Source organism: Urocitellus parryii, chromosome 11, assembly GCF_045843805.1.
Source record: "Urocitellus parryii isolate mUroPar1 chromosome 11, mUroPar1.hap1, whole genome shotgun sequence".
Taxonomy (NCBI): Eukaryota; Metazoa; Chordata; class Mammalia; order Rodentia; family Sciuridae; genus Urocitellus; species Urocitellus parryii.
Genome location: NC_135541.1, coordinates 113,451,324 through 113,470,449, shown reverse-complemented (window position 1 = coordinate 113,470,449; position 19,126 = coordinate 113,451,324). Strand labels below are relative to the sequence as shown.

Below are 19,126 nucleotides of genomic sequence, written 5' to 3'. Positions count from 1 at the left end.
TTAATGTGTTGGTTTGGTACAAAAGTGGCCTTTAAGTTCAAACATAGCTTTTGAAAAAAAAAAAGATTATTTTAATTCAATCAATACAGAGTGATTGAGGAAGGGGGAAGTGAACTGGAGAGGTTCCCAGGAGAAAAGAGGGCCAAGGTTCCAACTGTGCTGCCTGTTCACTTTCATGGGCTCCTCGGTCATGGCTGGTTGGCCAAGTGAGGGGTTTCATGCAGTCAGCTCTCCAAAACTGTCTCTGGGTAATTGTAATGTTTCTTTCCAGTATGAAGTTTCTGGTGACCAATGAGGTGTGATCTCACAATAAATGACTTTTACAAGTCTATAGGTGTGTGAGGATGGTTTGAAGTATGAATCACCTGTTGCTTGGTAACACTTGAAGCATACTTAACACTTTGCCACATTCATTACATTTATATGGCTCTTATCTAGTATGAATTTTTTGGTGAACAATGAGACTTTTCCTAATAGAAATAGCTTTTCCACATTCTTTGCATTTGTGGGCTTTCTCCGCAGTATGAATTCTTTTGTGTTGAGAAATGTGTGATCTTTGATAAAAAGCTTTGCCATATTCTTTACACTTGTATAACTTTTCCTCAGTATTAATTCTCTGGTGTTGAATAAGGCATAATCTTTGATTAAAAGCTTTGCCTCAGTATTTGCCTTTGTATGGCTTTTCTCCCATATGAAGTCTCTGGGGTTGACTAAGGAATGATCTTCAATTAGAAGCTTTGCCATATTACAGACATTTATGTGGTTTCTCCCCAGTATGAATTGTCTGATGTTTACTAAGGCTTGATTTTTTTATTAAAAGCTTTGCCACACTCATTACATTTGTATGGCTTTCCTCCAGTATGAATTATCTGGTGTTTAGTAAGGCATGCATTTTGATTAAAAGCTTTGCCACATTCTTTACATTTGTATGGCTTCTCCCCAGTATGAATTTTCTGGTGTTTACTAAGGTTTGATTTTTGATTAAAGGCTTTTCCACATTGTTTACATTTGTATGATTTCTGCCCAATATGAATTCTCTGGTGTTGAGTAAGGCATGAATTTTGATTAAAAGCTTTGCCACATTGTTTACATTTGTATGCTTTCTCCCTAGTATGAATTCTCTGGTGTTTTATAAGGTATAATGTTCAATTAAAAGCTTTGCCACATTCTTTACATTGTATGGCTTTTCTCCAGTATGAATCCTTTGGTGTTTAGTAAGGTATGAATTTTGATTAAAAGCTTTGCCACATTCTTTACATTTGTATGGCTTCTCCCCAGTATGAATTTTCTGGTGTTTACTAAGATTTGATTTTTGATTAAATGCTTTGCCACATTGTTTACAATTGTATGGCTTTTCTCCAGTATGAATTATCTGGTGTTTAGTAAGGCATGCATTTTGATTAAAAGCTTTGCCACATTCTTTACATTTGTATGGCTTCTCCCCAGTATGAATTTTCTGGTGTTTACTAAGGTTTGATTTTTGATTAAAGACTTTTCCACATTCTTTACATTTGTATGGTTTCTCCCCAGCATGAATTCTCTGGTGTTGAGTAAGGTATGATCTTTGATTAAAAGCTTTGCCACATTCTTTACATTTGTATGGCTTTTCACCAGTATGAATCAGCTGGTGAATAATAAGTCCTGAGTTTCCACTAAAAGCTTTACCACATATTTTACATTTGTATGGGTTTTCTCCAGTATGAATTTTCTGATGTTGAGTAAGGCATGATTTTTGATTAAAAGCTTTCTCACATTCTTTACATTTGTAAGGTTTCTCTGCAGTATGAATTCTCTGGTGTTGAATAAGGTTTGATTTTTTATAAAAAGCTTTGGCACATTCTTCACATTTGTATGGTTTCTCCCCAGTATGAATTCTCTGGTGTTGAGTAAGGCTTGATCTTTGATTAAAAGCTTTTCCACATTCTTTACATTGGTATGGCTTTTCTCCAGTATGAATTTTCTGGTGTATACTAAGGTATGATTTTTTTTTAGAGAGAGAGAGAGAGAGAGAGAGAGAGAGAGAGAGAGAGAGAGAGGAGAGAATAATTTTTAATATTTATTTTTCAGTTTTCGGGGGACACAACATCTTTATTTTATTTTATGTGGTGCTGAGGATCAAATTCAGCACCCCGCACATGCCAGGCGAGCGCGTTATTGCTTGAACCACATCCCCAGCCACTGAGGTATGACTTTTGATTAAAAGCTTTGCCACATTCTTTATATTTCCAGATTTTCTGTCCACTATGATTACTGTAGTTTTTAAAAATGTTTGAACAACACTTAAAGACATTTTCCCATTTCTTATATTTGTAAGGTTTATCTTCACTGTAAAGCCTGTGGTTTTTAGTAACAGATGAATTTTGAGTAAAATGTTTTCTACATCCTTTACTTATGGAGGATTTATCACTACTCTGATATACAATTGAGGGATCTTTAAATGCTTTTACATATTTTTGTAACTTGTAGGGATTCCCTCCAATATTAATTCTCTGGTGTTCAGGAATGCTTGCAGTTTTACTAAAAGTGCTTTCACATACTTTATATCTGTAATTTGTTTTTGGTTATGAATGCTTGGATAAATAAATTTGGGGCATGGGTTAAAATCTTTCTCACTTTTACCATTGTAAAGCTCTTTAAAATGATCATATGGGTGTTTTCTAAGATTTAAATAAGAAGTAAATTTTAATGACTTTTACAGAATTAATATTGTATTACACCAAAAACAAATGTACTGCAAATTACCTAGGGTAGAAACATGTCTATAGATATTGAAAGATTTATCATAAATATAGAGGTCTCTCCAAGTATCTACATCAGCTATGGCTTAAATGGTAAGACAATTTGTCTATACTGTATAGAAAATCAACTCCTTATTACTTTATAATAAAGACAGATTAGAATACTGCAATCTTATATTACTGATCTGTAGACTTTTATCTAATGTGCACTCATGTAGAGATTATTGAAAGTTTTAAAACAATTGATTTTTAAGCATTTTATTACTGTATTGATTTTTTTCATTAAAATGCCTATTTCTAAATACAGCATCCCTTTATGTTCAAAACACTAGAAAAATTAGGGATAACAGGAAATTACCTCAACATGGTAAAAGCTGTATATGCTAAGCCTCAGGCCAGCATCGTTCTAAATGGAAAAAAATTGAAGGCTTTCCCTTTAAAATCTGGAACAAGACAGGGATGCCCTCTCTCACCACTTCTATTCAACATAGTTCTTGAAACACTAGCCAGAGCAATTAGACAGACAAAAGAAATTAAAGGCATAAATAGAGGAAAAGAAGAACTTAAATTAGCACTATTTGCTGATGACATGATCCTATACCTAGCAGACCCAAAAAGTTCAACCAAGAAACTTCTAGAACTAGTAAATGAATTCAGCAAAGTGGCAGGATATAAAATCAATACCAATAAATCAAAGGCATTTGTTGAGGGCCTCAGCCGAATCGGGATGACACATGGCATTTTTGCCAGAAGTAGTGGTTGAGAGGTGACGCCAGAGAGTTCTCATGGAGTTCCCCTTGAGTTCCAGTTGAGCTCTTGCAGGAATTCCCGGAGAGTTCCCATTGTTTGGGGAAGTGCCAGAGGAGGGATATTTCCGGCTACTGGGTCCTGGACGAGCCATGTGGTGTGCGGGAGAAATTCCCAGGGAGCATGTGTAGAGTGTGCTGGTGGAGTTCAGAAATAAAGTTTGTTTTTTACTAATTTCTAATCTACTATAAAGATAACGCAACCCAATAAGATAACACAAAACCAAACCAAAACAGAATGAAACAAAAATGGAACAAAAAATTGTTGTATCAATTTTCCTATTTTCTTGACATGTGCATTTGTGGTCTATTTCTATCTCTTCCTCAGGGGCGAAGAACTTCAAACCTTGAAGCAACCATTTTCCCAGTTTGCCTGAGAAAGTTCTAGGGATAGGCAGCTTGAAACAAAAACAAAACAAATCAAAACAAGAACACATTGTTTTTTGAAATGGTCACCCATTCTCTCGCCTTCCCTCAGGGGTGAGCAATTTCACTTACCTCCTAGCTTCAGGCATTACCCGTATGGGCGCCAAATGCCACAGTTTGGCTGGGCACAAATCACGAGCCACTGAAGCAGAAAAAACTTTATTTCTAACCCTAACCCTAACCCTAACCCTAACCCTAACCCTAGCTCAATTGGAACTCAACGGGAACTCCACGAGAACTTGCTGGCGTCATCTCTCAACCACTACTTCTGGCAAAAAATACCATGCACCTCCCGACTTGGCTGTGGCCCTCAACAGGCATTCCTGTATATCAGTGACAAATTCTCTGAAATGGAAATAAGGACAACTACTCCATTCACAATATCCTCAAAAAAAAAAAATACCTGGGAATCAACCTAACAAAAGAGGTGAAAGATCTATACAATGAAAACTACAGATCCCTGAAGAAAGAAATAGAATAAGACCTTAGAAGATGGAAGGATTTACCTTGCTCATGGATTGGTAGAATTAATATTATTAACCTGGCCATATTACCAAAAGCACTTTACAGATTCAATGCAATTCCCATCAAAATCACAATGACATTCCTTGCAGAAATAGAAAAAGCAATCATGAAATTCATCTGGAAAAATAAGAGACCCAGAATAGCTAATGTAATTCTAAGCAGGAAGAGTGAAACTGGTGGTATTGCAATTCCAGATTTTAAACTATACTATAGAGCAATAGTAACAAAAACATCATGATACTGGGAGGAAAACAGGCTGGTAGATCAATGGTACAGAATAGAGGACACAGAGACAAATTCACAAAATTACAACTACCTTATATTAGACAACAGTGCTAAAAACATGCAATGGAGAAAGGATAGCATCTTCAACAAATGGTGCTGGGAAAACTGGAAATCCATATGCAACAAAATGAATCTGAATCCCTTTCTCACATCATGCACAAAAGTCAACTCAAAATGGATCAAGGAGCTAGGAATCAAACCAGAGACTCTGCATCTAATAGAAGATAAAGTTGACCCTAATCTTCATCACATGGGGGCAGGCCCCAAATTCCTTAATAAGACACCTATAGCACAAGAGTTAAAACCAAGAATCAACAAATGGAATGAATACAAACTAAAAAGTTTTTTCTCAGAAAAAGAAATAATATGTGAAGTGAATAGGGAACCTACATCCTGGGAACAAATTTTTACCCCTCAAACATCAGATAGAGCTCTAATCTCTAGAGTATACAAAGAACTCAAAAAGTTAAACAACAAAACAACAAATAACCCAATCAACAAATGGGCCAAGGACTTGAACAGACACTACTCAGAAGAGGATATACAATCAATCAACAAATACATTAAAAATTGCTCACCATCTCTAGCAATCAGAGAAATACAAATTAAAACTACTCTAAGATACCATCTCACTCCAATAAGAATGGCAGCCATTATGAAGTCAAACAACAATAAGTGCTGGAGAGGATTCGGGAAAAAGGTACACTCATACATTGCTGGTGGGACTGCAAATTGGTTTGGCCAATTTGGAAAGCAGTATGGAGATTCCTTGGAAAGGTGGGAATGGAACCATCACCATTTGACCCAGCTATTCCCCTTCTCAGACTATACCCAAAAGACCTAAAAAGAGCATACTACAGGGACACAGCCACATCAATGTTTATAGAGCACAATTCACAATAGTTAGAATGTGGAACCAACATAAATGCCCTTCAATAGATGAATGGATTTAAAAAAATGTGGCATTTAAACACAATGGAATATTACTCAGCACTAAAATATAACAAGATCATGTTATTTGCAGGGAAATGGATGGCATTAGAGCAGATTATGCTAAGTAAATTTAGCCAATACCTAAAAATCAAATGCCGAATGTCTTCTCTGATATAAGGGGGGTGACTCAAAATGGGATAGGGAGGAAGAGCATGAGAAGAAGACTTATCACTAAATAGGGAAGAGAGGTGGTAGGGAAAAAGAGGGAGAAGGGGAGTTGCATGGAAGATGGAAGAAGAACCTCATCGTTGTACAGAATACATGTATGATGTTGTGATGAGAAAAAGAAAAAAATAAAATGTGTTACATTAGATTGGATTGAGAGAAATGATGGGAGGGGAGGGGAGGAGTAGGGGGGATAGGAAGGGCAGCAGAATAGAATAGACCTTATGATTGCTGTATGTATGTAGGTGACTCTATGACCAGTGTGATTCTGCAATCTGTACAATTAGAAAAATGAGAAATTATACCCCAATGATTAAAATGTATGAGTTTCCAAGATCATTGTAATGTCATGTGTAGCTAATAAAAAAATAAAATTAAATTTAAAAAAATGCCTATTTCTAAAGCTGAGCAAACTGGTTGAATCTTTATTTTCCTGAAGATATTGTTAAGGTGCAGCTTCATAATGGCTTGTAAATATCACATATATATGTAATTTGATACATGTTTTTGAATTTGAAAGTATTTTGTATTGTAAGTGATTTTACACAGAATACAAGTAGTAAAAATTTTACGATTACAATAATGTAATTAAAAGTTTTAACCAAATAAAAAGTGACTGGCACATTTGAGCAGTCAATCTTTTGAGATGTTTATAATAATATAACCTGATGAATGTTGGGATAAATAAATCTGGGGCATTTTTGTGTAATTTTGTGTAATTTTCTGTATAAATAATTTTCACGTTTTTTCTTCATTAAAATAACTTAAAATTTCCTTCTCTTTCAGTTTCTATTCCTTATTTAAAATTAAGCATTACCTGTCTCGTTATACATACCTTCTCTTTATCAAGTTTTGCAAAAAACATTTTATTTCTTGCTCTCCTGAAAATTCTTGGTTTTGATTAGAAGTCATACCTGAAAAAAATTAAAATAGCAAGTTATTCTCCTTACTACACTATGGTAAATATACTCTGCAAATATATAAAATTTTATAAAGTTGGAGGGATAGTCAGAGAACAGTATGATTCAAAGCCACTTTTACTCAAGAACTATACAGAGTTTACTAGAATAAACTGAAAAAAGTTGTGAAAACTTTGAAAATCATCTTAAAAATTTACTGCACCACAGATGAGGACAACATTCAAACTGACTACTATTACCACAACAATATCGAATCACAACCCTTCACTTCAAAATATATTCAGACTCCACCTGTGACTCAAATGTTGCAGGAAATGAATATCTCTTATTTATTTGTTATCTCTTTGGGGATTGTTTCTTAAGATTGAACACAGGAGTATTCTATCACTAAAATATATCCAAAGACACTTCTATATTTATGCTTTTTTGAGACACTTTATCAGAAAGATGCTGAAATGTATTTCAAACTGGCATTCCACTGCCTCGGCTTCCCAGTTATATGGAATTATATTGACATATCATTGCACATGACCTGTTTTTGTTTCCTTTGTAACTTATAAATATTTTCCAAAATGACTTTAATGATGTAATTTAACAGATTTTAAATATAAAAATTTCAATGAAAATAATAGCTCCTACAATAAAGGGTATTATCAACTCAAGCAAACAAAGAATATAACACTAGTAATTGAGAGTTAAAAAGTTGATGTTGTTAAATAACTAAGCAATGCCAAATAACTACTTGAAAGATATTTAATAAAATAAATAACAATGTAGAAAATTAAAAGAAATTCAGAAAAAATAGCAACAGAAAAAGCAGAAATTATATACTAAAAATATTTTTTATAAAACAATGCCTCAGGCTGGGGACACAGCTCAGATGGTAGAATGTTTACTTCACATGCAAAAGGTGGGGCTTAATTCCTGGCACCACACACACACATTTCACACACATACACACACACACACACACACACACACACAGTCTCATACATTAGAAATTTGAAGAATATATTAAAGGCTTGAATTAATTAAAAGACACAGGTAGTGCTGGATAATGTAGTGTACAACTGTAATCCCAGCATCTAGGGAGGCTAAGGCAGGAGGATTATGAGTTCAAAGACAGACTCAGCAATGATGATGCATGAAGCACCTCAGTGAGACCCTGTCTCTAAACAAAATACAAAATAGGCTGCTGATGTGGCTCTGAGTTAAATAATTTATAAAAATATTTATAAATAAATAAACAAACAAATAAATAAAAGACACAAGTTAATACATTTATAATCAATCTTTTGAAACTCTTCAAGAAAAAATTTTGATATGACTATGAAAAAGATAAATTTTAATTATAATGATAGTGTTTTATGGTTAACCATTGATTTCTTTGAAGAAGGCTTCCAGAAAAGAATTGGAGCATAAAGGTATGTATGTTAAAAGAAAAAGAAAATATGAACCTAGAATACTTTATCCACCAATACCATTTTTTAAACTTTAAGAAAAATACAGGCTTAAGATATATACATATTCAAAAATGACTTTACTTCTTGGCCTGCTCTAAGAGAAATAATCAATGGAATCTTTCCATTAAATAAATCTGCACAACAGAAATAATAAAAAATTTGAAAGCTTATGTGAAAAAAAAATATATATATACATATACAAATATATATTTTATTTTAGTTTCATTGTTGTACATAAAACATTTCATTCTACTATAGAATTTGGAAAACTAAAGCATAAAAATTATCATAATTCTTTGTTAATCAGCATAAGTTAGAAAAGCGGGTGTGAAATCAATAATAAATCATGGCAACACATGTAAAGACACTGATTATCTTAGAAAACCAAAGTTGATTCAGTTTAAAACATAGTGCATGGGCTGGGGATGTGGCTCAAGCGGTAGCGCGCTCGCCTGGCATGCGTGCAGCCCGGGTTCGATCCTCAGCACCACATACAAACAAAGATGTTGCGTCTGCCAAAAACTGAAAAATAAATATTAAAAATTTAAAAATAAATAAATAAATAAATAAAACATACTGCAAACTAATAAATTTTTAAAATTTCTTCTATAGTAATACATGACAGTAGAATATATCTTCACATATTATACATTCATAAAGTATAACTACCTATTTTTGTGGTGGTAAATTTTGTGGAGTTACACTGGTTGTGTATTCACATAAGAACATAAGAATGTGATTTTCCAATTTATTTTACTGTTTTTAAGTACTTTTATGTAATTCCAAATAATGAAAAAATACAGAACTTACTACAGAAGTAAGTTCTTCCTCATCAGTAACTTAAGTACAAATAAACCATTTTGAAAAAAACCTAATCAGAACACAATGTGACTAACAAGATTAAACTAAAAATATGTTAACTATTTCAAATGTAAATCTACAGAAAATTGTCTTTAGACATAAGGTCACAAAAAGACTAAATCAAAAAGATATAACAAATATTACATTCAAAATTGCAAAGATTATAATACTATATAAATAAGAGACAAAGTAGATTATTATATAAAGATAAATATGACCAATCCTGGGAATACAATCATAGTGAATATATTTGTAACACAAATCATATTTTTTATATATAGAAAGAAAACACACACTAAAAATTCAACATCATACAAAGCAACATAGCTATAGTAGGAGACATCAATTCCCAATTAATGAAAGAAAAAAAAAATAGCATTGCATTAGTACGGGGGGGGGGACTTCAAAAAGCATTTAAAACTAATTAGGTTTACAGAGGCAATCTTCTCTATAGTGTATGGAATATTATTCCAAAGAGATCAAGTTAAAAGCACGAAACAAATGTTAAAGATATTAAAATATTGAAGTTGCTTTCTAACATAATAAGTTCCAAAACAAAAGTGAAAGTGATCTTCAAAATCTATGAATATGAGTTTAAAGCCAAATTCAGTGATTAAACAAGGCCCTAAGCAACTTAGATAGTCTCCGTCACAAAAAGAAATATAAAAACAGCTGCCAGCCAGGCATGGTAACACACATCTGTAATTCAAGCAGCTTGGGAGTCTGACAGCAAGATTTTGAGTTCAAAGCTAGCCTCATCAAAAGAAAGGTGAAATCAAGGAGACCATATTTCTAAATAAAATTAAAAAATGGTGCTTGGGATGTAGCTCAGTGACCAAATGCCCCTGAGATCAATCCCCAGTACCCTTCCCAAAAAAGGGTTGTTGATGTGGCTTAGTTGTAATGAACCTCTGCAAAAAAAAGAAAAAAGAAAAAAGAAAAAAAAAATCCTATAGCACCCAAAATAATCTAAGCAGTCCATGTAATACCAAATAATCAATATTACTTTTGTATAAACAAATAAGTTTTTTGAACAACTCTGTGGAATGTCCTGGGTGCATCAATAACTACATGTATTAAAATTTTTTATAAACTGCTTCCTGATATAAAAGTAATAAAAGCTACAATATTCAATATATTTTGAGGGTAATTGAGAAAGCCCCAAGTAAGAAAACTGAAAGTACATCAATTAGCCCTCAACTTGATGGTAAAATTAAAATATATTTACAGATCTATTCTCATTAAAACAATATTCAATACAGACCAGTGTGGCAAGCCAATAAATATCATTTCACATAATTACATGAAGGCAATTTGGAATGAACTATGAAAAGTTTTCAAACTTTTCAAAGATAAGAAATTATATTTACAATGCTCAACTTTTAGTATAGTGTGTTAAATGAAATAGTAATTGACAAAAAACCAAATACCAGGTAATTATACTTATGAGAGATATCTACTGTAGCCAAATATACAGACCAAAAGGAATGGCATCAAGGATGAAAAAGTGTGTCAAAGGAGCACTTGTTTGGAGGAAAAATGAACTTACTTTTTAGTTGATACAAACTTTCTAGAAAAAATGTTACAAAAAAATTTGAATGAACACTACTGACCAGTAAATTTAAAATATATAAGACAGTAAGTTCAGGAAAGTTATACAGTTTTGATCACAATTACAAATTTGACAAATATATAAAAGTTAAAAAATTGTAAAAATCTTTATGGTACCTTTAAAAAGCTAAAATCTTACTCCTAGACAAAAGAACAGATTCATATATATAGAGATGATGAATATGCCATTAATTCTAACTACTTGGAAGGCTAAGGCATGGAAATACAATTTTAGCTTTAGCCACTTAGCAAGAGTCTATTTTAAACTAAAAGTCAAAAGAGGGTGATGATGAAGGTAAATATTATAAGAAACTCTGAGTTCAATCTGCAGTGTGTATATATATATAACAAAATTTAGATACATTATATAAATAAGCACAAGAACAGGGTAAACAATCAAGGCACTATATATAAATCATAAATAAAACAGGGGTAATATTTATACATGTAAGTAAAAGTATAGAAAACTTGATTGAAAATTGGCACATGGTTCAAGTGCAGTCTAATTTCACCTAATGTTTTCCTAAAGTGACAAATTATGATAATTTCTATTTAATCATAACATATAGATATGAAAATAAAAACAATATCACTGATGTAGAAAAACTAATGAAAACACTGAAGTGGTCTAATGAGTGAAACTCAAAAAAGACACAAGAATTAGAGTAATGTAACCCACAAAATTCTGAATAATTATATTACAATAGAAATCTTTCTTTTAATTATTTTGTAGTTATAGGTGGACAGAATGCATTTATTTTATCTGCTTATTTTTATGTAGTGCTAAGGATCAAACACAATACCTCACATGTGTGAGGCAAGCCCTCTGCCACAAACTACTTCTAAGCCCTGAAAAATCTTCTTTAAACCACATTGATCAGCTATACTTACATAACCACTAGGAGCAGGCATTGTGAATTACTGCTATTCATTACATAGCAGAAAAAATTCACAGAATATACAGTATAAGCATTCATATAAAGCTCTGATGAGAAAATTTTGAATGAATAAATATTTAAATTATATTAAAGAAACTCTTCTATAATATTAATATATTACAATGGTTTTACCTAGAGGTATTTGGAAATTAGCAGATTTTCAAGGGAGTCCCGGAATACAAATAAGTGATAGGTTATGCATATCCTCACAGGCATTGTGGAATACTAGTAGGGATTCTGACTGTGGAAATATACAGAGAATCATTCCTCTGGTGAGCAAACTCCTATGCCAGAGCTATCAGGCATTCTGTTTCTCACCCTTAGAATGCCCTGGAATTTTCCCTAGGAACTAGTAATGTAATTAAATGCATGTGCAATGTCAAGCTGCTATGGCAATGCTCTGCTCAAAAAGGCTCTGCACTAGAGTCTTATCAGCCTCAAACATGATCTCTGGAAGACAGCTCCTGAGAATAAAGGAACTCTCTTTTTATACAAGCACAATGTTTCAAAGAGTCTGAAACTCTCTACATACCAGTAAGTTTATACAATGAACTTTCTTGAGAGCTACACAAAACTCCTAAGTTTGCACATTGCAACTTAGTATATAACTGAGGAATAAAGTGCATAATGTTGCTAAATTTCTAACCTTCCTAATAATAAAATGAACAATATGTAGTAGTGATGCCAATGACCTAAATTAACTTATTGATATAAATAAAGCTTGGCAGCTTGGCCTCTTTGCCATTATGCCACCTTTCCTGCCTCTTGTCTCTGTGTCTTTTTTTTTTTTTTTTTTTTTTTACTTTCCTACGATACTTTGTTAATTTGAATGTAGGGAGATCACTGGAGGACAAGAAGGAGCTTAAATAATTGATATGCATGGTAAATATAGAGCATGGAATGCTCTATATTGATTGCAATAGAAACAAACCTAGGCTTGAAAAAACTAATTTCTGTTGGATTTTAGCTTATCAATTAACATTTTAATGTGAATTCCTCTTTGACATTTGGACCTTTTATCTGTACTCTTTTGCTTCACTGATTTCTACCCACTTTAATATGTCAGTTTTCTCTTCAAATCCCAAGGTTATTTCTTTGGGGACAGAAAGGTGACCAAGGATTACTTCGAGAAAGCAAAAATTTTTGATGGAAAATGAAATGTGTTGCATTTTGTTATTTTCTTGGTAACTACAGAAGTCTTCTTAATGTTGTCCTCATTAGGAAAAAAGAAAAAGAAAATACCCCATAAGATTCTACACAATTATTTCCCCAATTTTTTTTCCAGACAACAACACTAAATAATTTGAAACAATTTTCATTCTCTACATTGTGACCACTACTTAGAAAAGATAAATTAAACATAAGAAGAAAAACCTTCAACATTTTCTTTTCTACATAAACAAATGCCAATCTTTGTCCTAAAAATAAGAGTCTAAAACTTTTTCATGCAGAATAGAAATTGCCATAAGACACTCTACAAAGTTAAAAAAATTAATCCTTGGTTTTGAATTAGAAATTCTGACTTAAATTTAGGCTTACCAATAAAGAGTAGGTTTCTACAGATCTCTAACATCACATCTCCATATAAAGTCTGCTGAGAAGAGTCCAGGCATTTCCATTCCTCTTCAGAAAAATCAATGACCACATCACTTAATGTCAATGGTTCCTGAAATAAAAATGAGTAAATACATATCACATACACCATATGATTAATGACATAGCATTTATTTCATACAAATTGTAATGAGAGTTAAAAGAGGTGGCTTTCACTTATGGTAGTGACCTTATCCATTCAAAGAGATACTTTTTTATGGTGCTGGGGATTGAACCCAGGGCCTTGTGTATGCAAGGCAAGCATTCTACCAACTAAGCGATATCCCCAGCCCTAATAATTAGTTACAAGCAGCAAAATTGGTGGATAAAGTTGGTATAATGGAACCCAGGGAGCAGCATATGTGAAGCAAAACACTGAGGCAAAGAAGTGGGAAAAAATCCAACATAATCCCAAAGGATGAATAATAGTAGCAATTAGTTATTGAATATTCAAAAGAAGCACAAACAAACAAAGCAATGATACTTGAGACATGCATAGCAAAATTATAAGTAATAATTTTACTCATACAACAGTGGTCACCTCAGTGACCATACGAGATCACTAAAGACACATGAAAACATCCAATAGTCCACGTATTTATTTGAATGGTCAAAGTTGTTTATCTTCTCATATTTACACATACCATAAGACAAGTACTATATTTAAAAAATTACCTTTACTTCTTCAGACCACAGCATCACAACTCACTTCTAAAACAATAGAATAAAAGTTTTAACTATCAAACTATTACAAAACACTTAGGTCCTTGGGTCAACTTGAATTACATGGCAAAAAGTTATAAAAAATTAAAAAAGCAAATTAAGTGAATAGACTGTTAATCTTTCAGTTTATAAGGAAACTGACACATCAGTTTAACATTCCCAGATTTGGAAAGCCACTCTCATTGTGAAACTGTATCCTCATCTGGCTCATTTTAAAGTAGGAAGTGAGAGAATACCAAGCAGTTAACAAAAAAATTCTGAAAGGTTCTGGCACCCTAATTGCCTCCTTGACAGCATAAGAATACTACTTTTTCCAGGATCTCAATTACCACTAATGAATAAACACATATGTGAAGTTAGTTTAAGGTTCTGATCTGTGATGTGATTATTATTATTATTATTATTTAGATATTTAACCCAGGGGCACTCTACCCCAGAAAGGCATTTCTAGAAGTTTTAATTTTTTTTAAAATTTTGATAATTGGGCTCACAAAGTTGCTTAGGGCCTCTAAATTACTGAGACTGGACTCAAACTTACTTTCTTTCTACCTCATTTTTCCACACCACTGTGATGTGAGGTGTGTGCCACCACTCCTGACTCTGCAATCACTTTTGATACCAAATACTCAAATTTGCACAACAACCATTATTTCAACAACTAGTAGTCCAATAATTCAATTCTGATACCATTTAGTACAGATCCCACAAGTTTAGGGTTCACTCCTATCAAATTTTACTAACTGAGGTACCAGTTTCAAGCCCCAGAATAGAATAACATTTATGATTCATTTTCTATAATTTAGGCATCTCAATATCTACATGCTCAAGTTACTTATTCTGAAAAAAAAAGAACACACTTATGTATACCAGGTTCTTATAAATTATATAAATCAGGAAGTTGACAATTGAAAATTTGCATAGAACATAAAAAATGTCAGAGAAAAATTGGACACTATATAGGTCATTTTAGGAAATAACTTGTTGAAGATATTACCTCCAATTGTTCTGTTCTGCTACAGCAGTGAAAAGCCCCCTTCCCATTATGATTTAGAAGATCCTCACTATTTTAACTATGCTGTTTCAGTTACTCATTATTATGCATATTTCCATTTGTTTTCATCAAATATATTTAATTGAACACTTTTACATTCAGGGATAAGAACAAAATATTTGTATAAGAAAAAATAAAAATGAAGCTTAAGTTTCTTCTCTCTGTGAAACCCTTAGAATATTGACCCATTGCATGTCAGCCCAAACCTACATATATCAATTTTCTTAAAATACTTATTCATTGGCTTCAGGGTAAGGGATCTTTCATTTGGAATTTTGATTTATTTATATTTTTGGTACAGGAGCATTCTACAACTGAGATATATCCTATGCCTTTTAATTTATTTTTCCTTTTGAGACAGTGTCTCACTAAGTTGCTACACTAATCTTGAACTTTGACCTTTCTCCCTCAACCTCCAGGAAGTTGTTATTACTGGCATGTCCTAATGTTCTCAGAAAGATATAAATGTTCTAAACTCCACCTGCTTTTCACCTTTTTTTTTTTTTTGCTTTTTCTTCTAAAAATAAGCCCTTGACAGCCTAAGATTTTAGATGCATCCATATATTATATTTTATGAATTTGAAGTATTGCAATGTAGATTTAGGAAAAAAAGCTGCTTATTACCTATCTCTGAATTTTTCCAATCTGATATTCTAGAAATAGCTCCACATCAATGAAAACTATAGCCACAGATAGAAATAAGATCTAACTTAACCTTCAATAATGTTCTTTTACAGGCTCAAAAATTGATCTTAGTTTGAATACAATTTTATTCTAAAATTTATCTCTATCTTTTCTCTTTTTCTCTTTGGAAACATTTTTTTAATCTTTCAAATATTAGTGATAAACTACATTTCAGAGGTAATGAAATGTTAAACAAAATGAGACATATTTTCTTAAATATTTGGTTACCACCCCAAACTTGAGGCACTACATTATGTCTTTCAATTAGCATATAGTGAGTTTTCCTTTGAAGACTTCTGAACAAACACACTAGGATTTTTTTTTTTTTTGGAATTCTTGGTACAGTTTATTTTCCTTTCAAATTCTGGCACCTTATAACCATTTTTTCCAAGATGAGTAAGGAAAGGGAGGACAAAAATAATATTTGCCTTTCTTTTAAGTTACAGAAGCAATAAATAGATCAAATATTCCGATATTTGATCTATTTAGATGAAAACTACAAAGAATATTCCTGAAATATCTAGAGTATTCAGCTAGTCCAACAAGGTGCACCATTCCCTGACCACAAGCTGCTCTGTAGGAAGGGATGGTTACACACAAGTTGGTATTCTGTAGGTAATTCAACAAACATGGAAGCTATGGGCACCTTGGGTCAGTTTCATGTAAGTTTTACACCATGGCCACTCAAAGACATGGCAGATACTGAAGAGACATCACACTCTAAAGTTTCTTAAGGGGGCCCTAAACTTGCTGTCTATTCTTATAAAAGACAAATAAACAAAAGGTTCAAAGTTTTGTTTTTAATTTTAATACCAAGGATTAAACTCAGGAGTGCCTACACACTGAGTATCATTCCCCTCCCTTTTATATTTTTTATTTTTAATTTATTGATCCTCTTCTTTCATCCTACTAAAATGCTGAGATTATGAACATGCATCTTCACACCTGGAATTAGGTACAAATACTTTTTCAAAGAGTTTCATGTTATAACCACATGTTCCTCTCATGTGAAAGTACAACCACACAAATGCACACACACACACTCACTTTTTAAAATTCCATCCAAACCTAAGAGGAAAAGTTGATTTAAAACCCTGTGTTATTTGAAATGTTCCAGGGAACCATACTTCATATTATAGTAAATTATCTGAGAAAAGATGAAACTTCAGAAAATCATGCTTACTACACATTAGGAAAATGCACTTAAAAATGGGTGCCACCTGGTAAGGAAAGAGAAACTGAAAACTCCTTGGACCATAGCTCCTCCCAAATATTAATTATTTACATGAATCAAAATGGTCCTGTCTTTAACATTCACTCTGAAGCGGTGTAGGCAAGAAAGTACAGAGTTGGTTTTAGGACAGGCAGAGGTCACCAATCTGGCACAGGACAAAAAGTAGAATCCTGACTGTCAACCTCATTCTTAGGGCCAGAGGGGCAGTGTATTGAGCTTTATCAAATTTAAACTGGGGTTAAAGATTACAAAGGTGACCTCAGGAAACCCAGGTTCTCACAATTAGTTCTGACTAATTTTACTCTGTCCCTTTCTTCTGTTTCATAATGCCGAGTCCTGCAGACATATCATTTTTAAAAATAATCTGGACCCTGAATGTTAGAGGAAAAGGGCCTCTGACAGAGTCACCCAGGCATCACAAAACCTGGAGATGAATCGAGAGATTTGCCTGAGACAGAGATGAATTGTCTCCCAGATTTTGAAGCCTACCCTCTATTCTTTGGTTGTTGCTCTGATTCAATAATTATCACCCAAATCACTTCTGATTGAATAATTTTTACCTGAATATAAAAAATACCAAGCTCAGACCCCTCTCCCTCTGAGTGGAAGGTAAAACAATTTCAACTCAGGCTATAGGACCCCCAAATAACAAAATATTAATTATATTCCTTCTCAGATAGAGCTTTCTATGTGCAAGAAGACTTGGCTATACAAAGGGACATACGTATTTAATGTTTAATATAATATTATATCAATTATCAGTGACAATAATGCCAATGACAGATTCAAAAATGCAAATAATATAGAGGGAATTACTTTACATTTTTGGGTTTCATGACCTTCATACTCTGGCTAAATGAGGCTTGTTTGTTTGTTTGGTTCCAGGGATAGACCCCAGTGATGCATCACTGAAAAACATCTCCATTTTTTTTCTAAATATATATATATATATATATTTTTTTTTTTGCCAGAATCTCACTAAGTCTTTGAGGCTGGCCCTAAGCTTGTGATTAACTTTCTTTACTTTCCTGACTCATCAGCATTATAGGTATGCAACAACACACCGAGCTCATGTTCCGAAATTTTGATGCACCTAGATTTTAGAAAAAGTAGTCAATCTTCTATAGCATCATAGTTAAAAGAAATAAAATGATAAATATATGTGTAACTGAACTTTTAGAGGTCATAAGTAAAACAAATAAAATAAATAATTATAATAATTTATAAATATATTCTTATAATTTATCAGAAAATTGGTACTTTATAATAATTTAAGTTATAAAATAATTAAAATTTTTATTTCATAATAAAATTATGATTATATTTTCTAAGAAACTATTATATTTTTAACCCAAAATATCCATAATTTTATCATTCTAATATATAAATAATGAAATTTTTTAGCTAACTTCATGTATTTTTCATTAAACTTTCAATTCTTACACTTCTTTCCACTCTTAATACTTCTCAATGTAGATCAGCCACATTCCAAAAACTCATTAGCCACATGTGGCAAATGGCTGCCACATCACAAGTGTGTATCTGAGTGCTGTGTTTCCTGGACTGCAGAAAATTGAATAACTGAACCCCTCCTTTCTTATTAGAGATGAGAAAACATGTCTTCCTTAACAATATTTCTTCTTTAAACCAAATGAGAAAGAAATGGTATTTTTTAGACCCAGGAGTGTGGGTCTAAAATTATCACTTTCTTCTAAAGTGATAATTGTTAAGGTCAGTAGCCTTTTCATATATTAGACAGCAAACAAAGGATGATGCAAATCCAGGGGGAAGTGTCTTCATGTCTTCATGTCAGTCTTCACCCTGAGCCTAAATTTTAGTTGTGGACAAAAAGATTAAAACTTTTTTATTTTGCCATTGGGCCTTCATCCTAGGGATCCAGCTATGGTTGTCTGGTTTATCTTTTGTTGTAGAGTATGCTGTGAGTTAAAGTACTAATAACATTTTCATGTCTACATGCATTTTGGCATTACTCAAAATCATTTTATAGAACTTTCAATGTTAAATCAAGAAAAATAAATTTAAATTCAGTGTTTTTTCCATGCCTAAATCTATGCAGTCAAATTGAAATTAGCATGTTTTGAATTCTGGC

General features: G+C 32.7%; 1 protein-coding gene across 1 annotated transcript; it reads right to left on the bottom strand.

Annotated features, from left to right (window-relative positions):
- Positions 1–834: 834 nt before the first annotated feature.
- On the bottom strand, positions 835–18,089 carry LOC144249384 (uncharacterized). Its single transcript, XM_077791609.1, is given in 6 exon segments — positions 835–870; positions 873–1,019; positions 1,175–1,970; positions 6,774–6,852; positions 13,271–13,397; positions 18,081–18,089. Coding segments are annotated over 6 exon segments (1,194 nt in total).
- Positions 18,090–19,126: the final 1,037 nt, after the last annotated feature.